General features: G+C 47.4%; 1 protein-coding gene across 1 annotated transcript in view; it reads right to left on the minus strand.

Annotated features, from left to right (window-relative positions):
* LOC117476185 (diacylglycerol kinase zeta-like) overlaps window positions 1–7,500 on the minus strand; it is a gene marked incomplete at its 5' end in the record, with an annotated part of 20,350 nt that overhangs the window by 6,748 nt on the left and 6,102 nt on the right. The window contains 6 exon segments of the mRNA XM_034122555.1: window positions 2,411–2,447; window positions 4,999–5,119; window positions 5,366–5,409; window positions 6,182–6,216; window positions 6,326–6,394; window positions 7,314–7,382. Coding sequence (XP_033978446.1) covers window positions 2,411–2,447; window positions 4,999–5,119; window positions 5,366–5,409; window positions 6,182–6,216; window positions 6,326–6,394; window positions 7,314–7,382 — 375 coding nt within the window.

A 7,500-nucleotide genomic window follows, 5' to 3' on the forward strand; every position in this document is an offset into this window, starting at 1 on the left:
TTAAACACACACAGAGAACACGTTAAACACACAAAGGAAGAACACGTTAAACCCCACAGAGAACACGTTAAACACACACAGAGGAACACGTTCAACACCACAGAGAACCACGTTAACACACAAAGAGAACACGTTTAAACAACACACGAGAACACGTTAAACACACACAGAGAACACGTTAAACACACAAAGAGAACACGTTAACACACACGGAGAACACGTTAAACACACACAGAGAACACGTTAAACACCACAGAGAACACAGTTAACACACAAAGAGAACACGTTAAACCACACACGTGAGACAACGTTAACACACAAAGAGAACACGTTAAACCACACACGGAGAACACGTTAACACCACACAGAGAACACGTTAAACCACACACAGAGGAACACGTTAACCCCATCACAGAGGAACACGTTAACCCATACAGGAGAACACGTGAAACACACACAGAGAACACGGTAAACACACAAGAGAACACGTTAGTAACCACACAGAATGAACACGGTAACACCACAAGAGACACGTATAAAAAACACACAAAGAGAACACGTTAAACACACACAGAGAACACGTTAAACACACAAAGAGAACACGTTAAACACACAACGGAGAACACGTTAAACACACAAAGAAGAACACGTTACAACACACACAGAGAACACGTTAAAACACACACAGAGAACACGTTAAACACACACAGAGAACACGTTAAACACACAAAGAGGAACAAACGTTAAACACACAAAAGAGAACACGTTAAACACAACACAGAGAACACGTTAAACACACACAGAGAACACGTTAAACACACAAAGAGAACACGTTAAACACACACAGAGAACACGTTAAACACACAAAGAGAACACGTTAAACACACACGGAGAAAACCGTTGTAACACACCAAAGAGCACACGTTAAACACACACGGAGAACACGTTAAACACACAAAGAGAACACGTTAAACACACACAGAGAACACGTTACACACACACAGAGAACACGTTAAACACACAAAGAGAACACGTTAAACACACACGGAGAACACGTTAAACACACAAAGAGAACACGTTAAACACACACGGAGAACACGTTAAACACACCGAGCCAAAGTCCCAACGTGTAAGCTTTGTGATGAACTAGTGGCCCTCTGACCGTACTAGTGACGCTAAAAGTCTTACAAGTCAACTAGTGCGCTGCAAAAGCTCTGACATGTTAACTAGTTACAAAAAAGAAGCACAACTAGTTAACTAGTGGCATACATTTGTCTGCACTAGTTAACTAGTAGCACCCAGAATCACTCACTAGTTAACTAGTAAAGGCAAAAGGTTCACTAGTTAACTAGTTGACGCCTCTTTTGACCTTACTAGTTAACTAGTGAGATACATTTAAATTCAACTAGTGAACTAGTGAGGCTTAAAATGTTCACTAGTAGTACTAGTGGATCCCAAATGTGCACTAGTCACTCTAGTTGCACAGAATGCTAATGAGGAGGAGGGGAAAGAATGCATCGAGGTCTCCTATTGGCCCTAAGCTATAGAGCGCCACCCAGCCCAAAAGTGCCACTAGTTGCTGAAAAAGAGTGACGAGTGTAATGTTTTATTTAACTAGTAAAGCAGAGTGCCAAACTAGTTTGACCATATATCTAACAAGTGAAATCAAAGAGCCAACTAGTGCAGGCAGCTGCCGTCTGATATCAAGGATATGGAATAAATACTCAAATGGCTTGCCATAGTGGAGAACACGTTAAAACACACAACAGAACACGTTAAACACACGTGGAGAACACGTCAAACACACAACAGAACACGTTAAACACACGTGGAGAACACGTTAAACACACAACAGAACACGTTAAACACACAACAGAACACGTTAAACACATGTGGAGAACACGTTAAAACACATGTGGAGAACACGTTAAACACATGTGGAGAACACGTTAAACACACAACAGAACACGTTAAACACACGTGGAGAACACGTTAAAACACATGTGGAGAACACGTTAAACACACAACAGAACACGTTAAACACATGTGGAGAACACGTTAAACACACGTGGAGAACACGTTAAACACACAACAGAACACGTTAAAACACACAACAGAACACGTTAAACACACAACAGAACACGTTAAACACACAACAGAACACGTTAAACACACGTGGAGAACACGTTAAAACACATGTGGAGAACACGTTAAACACACAACAGAACACGTTAAACACATGTGGAGAACACGTTAAACACACGTGGAGAACACGTTAAACACACAACAGAACACGTTAAACACATGTGGAGAACACGTTAAACACACAACAGAACACGTTAAACACACGTGGAGAACACAAAATGATAACAGAGTGTACACGTGTCAGAGGAGAAATGAGAGGACTCACGTCTCCTTCTCTGTGATGTCCAGGTGAGATGTGGGAACTGAAGGAGACAGAGACACAATAATCAGAAAGACACTGAAGTTTATCAGAAAGGAGCCCTGAACACACCACGTCCCTGAACACACCACGTCCCTGAACACACCACGTCCCTGAACACAGCACGTCCCTGAACACAGCACGTCCCTGAACACACCACGTCCCTGAACACAGCACGTCCCTGAACACAGCACGTCCCTGAACACAGCACGTCCCTGAACACACTACGTCCCTGAACACAGCACGTCCCTGAACACACCACGTCCCTGAACACAGCACGTCCCTGAACACACCACGTCCCTGAACACACCACGTCCCTGAACACAGCACGTCCCTGAACACAGCACGTCCCTGAACACACCACGTCCCTGAACACAGCACGTCCCTGAACACAGCACGTCCCTGAACACAGCACGTCCCCGAACACACCACGTCCCCGAACACACCACGTCCCTGAACACAGCATGTCCCTGAACACAGCACACACACACACACACACACACATACACACACACACACACACACACACACACACACACACACTGAGTCTCACTGAGTCTCACTGAGTCCCACTGAGTCTCACTGAGTCTCACTGAGTCCCACTGAGTCTCACTGAGTCCCACTGAGTCTCACTGAGTCCCACTGAGTCTCACTGAGTCTCACTGAGTCTCACTGAGTCTCACTGAGTCCCACTGAGTCCCACTGAGTCTCACTGAGTCTCACTGAGTCCCACTGAGTCTCACTGAGTCCCACTGAGTCTCACTGAGTCTCACTGAGTCCCACTGAGTCTCACTGAGTCCCACTGAGTCCCACTGAGTCTCACTGGTCCCCAGACGCTCCCTTTCTGCTGAGCTGTTCCCACACCAGACAGGAGTGAGACTGAACTCAGGTCTGTTTCACTGAGAGCTGCTGTGGCGCCCCCTGGTGGTGATGTAATAAATCACATGGTGTCAAACAGCATTGACTGCACGCCGGGGTTTGGTCACTACAGAACTTTAACCATCAGAATCATTTGAGACCAATCAGAAGAGCTCCTTTAACTTGTGTTAGGTCGTCTCTACCAGTGCTTCTTCAAACAGAGAGAGTTGCAAACTGCATTGAAACAAATGAAGGATATTAGGACGGAAACTCTCCACTAAAATACATTACTATTATTGTTTCTAACAAACTATGGAGGTTATTTTACTAAATGCTGTGGCCTTCTTCCTCCTTCTTGTTCCGTTGTACATTTAGATGTAGCTCTGCTGCCGCTAACGTTAGCTCAGCCTGTAGCTCTGCTGCCGCTAACGTTAGCTCAGCCTGTAGCTCTGCTGCCGCTAACGTTAGCTCAGCCTGTAGCTCTGCTGCCGCTAACGTTAGCTCAGCCTGTAGCTCTGCTGCCGCTAATGTTAGCTCAGCCTGTAGCTCTGCTGCTGCTAACGTTAGCTCAGCCTGTAGCTCTGCTGCTGCTAATGTTAGCTCAGCCTGTAGCTCTGCTGCTGCTAACGTTAGCTCAGCCTGTAGCTCTGCTGCTGCTAACGTTAGCTCAGCCTGTAGCTCTGCTGCCGCTAACGTTAGCTCAGCCTGTAGCTCTGCTGCCGCTAATGTTAGCTCAGCCTGTAGCTCTGCTGCTGCTAACGTTAGCTCAGCCTGTAGCTCTGCTGCTGCTAACGTTAGCTCAGCCTGTAGCTCTGCTGCTGCTAACGTTAGCTCAGCCTGTAGCTCTGCTGCTGCTAACGTTGGCTCAGCCTGTAGCTCTGCTGCTGCTAACGTTAGCTCAGCCTGTAGCTCTGCTGCCGCTAACGTTAGCTCAGCCTGTAGCTCTGCTGCCGCTAACGTTAGCTCAGCCTGTAGCTCTGCTGCTGCTAACGTTAGCTCAGCCTGTAGCTCTGCTGCTGCTAACGTTAGCTCAGCCTGTAGCTCTGCTGCCGCTAACGTTAGCTCAGCCTGTAGCTCTGCTGCCGCTAACGTTAGCTCAGCCTGTAGCTCTGCTGCCGCTAACGTTAGCTCAGCCTGTAGCTCTGCTGCCGCTAACGTTAGCTCAGCCTGTAGCTCTGCTGCTGCTAACGTTAGCTCAGCCTGTAGCTCTGCTGCCTGCTAACGTTAGCTCAGCCTGTAGCTCTGCTGCCGCTAACGTTAGCTCAGCCTGTAGCTCTGCCGCTAGCCTGTAGCTCTGCTGCCGCTAACGTTAGCTCAGCCTGTAGCTCTGCTGCTGCTAACGTTAGCTCAGCCTGTAGCTCTGCTGCCGCTAACGTTAGCTCAGCCTGTAGCTCTGATGCTGCTAACGTTAGCTCAGCCTGTAGCTCTGATGACTTCAGGGCCAGACGTCTCATCACTAACATCCTTCAACAGAGTTAAAAAGCACATCGATCCAAAAAGGGTAAAAATGAGGCTTCAAACTGGATAAAAAGTCACTTCATGAAGCTGACGCTGCTCAAGGGAGATTCAACCAATCAGAGGAGAGCGGAGGAACGGATTACACATCTCTCTGAAACTACACAACTTTACTTATTGTAGGGACAGGCAGTGTGTGTGTGTGTGTGTGTGTGTGTGTGTGTGTGTGTGTGTGTGTGTACCGTGCCGGAGCAGGTACTTCAGGACCTCTGTGTCTCCAGTCCTCACAGCTCGATGCAGCAGGGAGCAGCCGGCTGAGTCCTGCAGCGTCAGGTCAGCGCCCTGCAGGTGCAGCTCCGTCAGCTACAACAACAACAACAATAACAACATTATAGACAATAACATTATAAAACAAGAAAAAAGTCAGATTTCATAATAGCCAACATAATTACAGAAAACAATACAAATTGTTGAAACAAAAACAACACTGAAGACAACAACAACATTATAAATAAACACACCATAATACACAACAACATTACAGACAACAACAGCCGTATGAACAACAACAACAACAACAACAACACTCTAATGGGTGGGGGGGCTCACCCGGTTCAGGTCTCTGGTCTCGATGCAGTCGATCAGCTCCGAGTCTAAAAACACACCACAGTTTAAATAAAGGTTCTGTTGAACTAATCTTTCTTCTGTCCAATCAGCACACTGATGCTGTTCACTGAAACACACACACACACACACACACACACACACACACACACACACACACACACACACACACACACACACACACACACACACACACACACACACACACACTGATACTGTTCACTGAAACACACACACACTGATACTGTTCACTGAAACACACACACTGATACTGTTCACTGAAACACACACACACACACACACACACACACACTGATACTGTTCACTGAAACACACACACACACACACACACACACTGATACTGTTCACTGAAACACGCACACACACACACACACACACACACACTTGTACTGTTCACTGACACACACACACACACACACACACACACACACACACACACACACACACTGATACTGTTCACTGAAACACACACACACACACACACACACACACACACTTGTACTGTTCACTGACACACACACACACACACACACACACACACACACACACACACACACACTGATACTGTTCACTGAAACACACACACACACACACACACACACACACACACACACACACACACACTTGTACTGTTCACTGACACACACACACACACACACACACACACACACACACACACACACACACACACACACACACACACACACTGATACTGTTCACTGTGGACAGAAACTTAGATATAAAAAGTGAACCAAATAAAACATGAAGTCAAACTGTTACCTGATGCAGAGGGACGTGAGGTAGCAGAGGAAGACCTGCAGGAGAGACAAGAGGAGGGTTACGTACACACACACACACACACACACACACACACACACACACACACACACACACACACACACACACACACACACAGAGTCGTACCTCATGACAGGTCTGAAATCGGCCAGGGTTGTGTTGGAGCGATGGACATTGATAATCTTTGCCCCTCTCACTTTAAATCAGACGGACAGATGGACAGAATGGACAAGATGAACAGAATGGACAAGATGGACAGAATGGACAAGATGGACAGAATGGAGGGACAGAATGAACAAGGAGGGACAAGGAGGGACAGAATGGAGGGACAGAATGGACAAGGAGGGACAGAATGGAGGGACAGAATGGACAAGGAGGGACAGAATGGACAAGGAGGGGACAAAGAGGGACAGAATGGACAAGGAGGGACAAGGAGGGACAGAATGGACAAGGAGGGACAAGGAGGGGACAGAATGGACAAGGAGGGACAGGAGGGGACCAGAATGGACAAGGAGGGACAGAATGGAGGGACAGAATGGACAAGGAGGGACAAGGAGGGACAAGGAGGGACAGAATGGAGGGACAGAATGGACAAGGAGGGACAAGGAGGGACAAGGAGGGACAGAATGGAGGGACAGAATGGACAAGGAGGGACAGAATGGAGGGACAGAATGGACAAGGAGGGACAGAATGGAGGGACAGAATGGACAAGGAGGGACAGAATGGAGGGACAGAATGGACAAGGAGGGACAAGGAGGGACAAGGAGGGACAGAATGGAGGGACAGAATGGACAAGGAGGGACAGAATGCGTGAGATGAACATGAGGACCAGGTGGACAGATGGAGACAAGACGGACAACAAGCTAGAATTCAACATGAAGACCTAGGACAAGGAGGCATAGGACGAACAAGATGGACAAGAGGGACAACAAAGAAGTAACGGACAAGACAGCATTGAACATGAAGACCAAGGACAAGATGAAGAGGATGAAGAGGACGGACAGGATGAAGAGGACAGGATGAAGAGGATGAAGAGGACAGGATGAAGAGGATGAAGAGGACAGACAGGATGAAGGTTATGGAGAGGATGAAGAGGACAGACAGGTGTGTGTACCTGCAGAGGACGGTCTTCGGGGACAGAGAGCTGTCGCTGGAGATCCTCTTCCTCTGAAAGTCTCTCGCCCTGAAGAGACAGAGAGGAACCTGAGAACTGTCTCTGTCTGTCTCTGTCTGTCTCTGTCTGTCTCTGTCTGTCTCTGTCTGTCTCTGTGTGTCTCTGTGTGTCTCTGTCTGTCTCTGTC

The sequence above is a fragment of the Trematomus bernacchii genome, unplaced genomic scaffold, assembly GCF_902827165.1.
Source record: "Trematomus bernacchii unplaced genomic scaffold, fTreBer1.1, whole genome shotgun sequence".
NCBI lineage: Eukaryota > Metazoa > Chordata > Actinopteri > Perciformes > Nototheniidae > Trematomus > Trematomus bernacchii.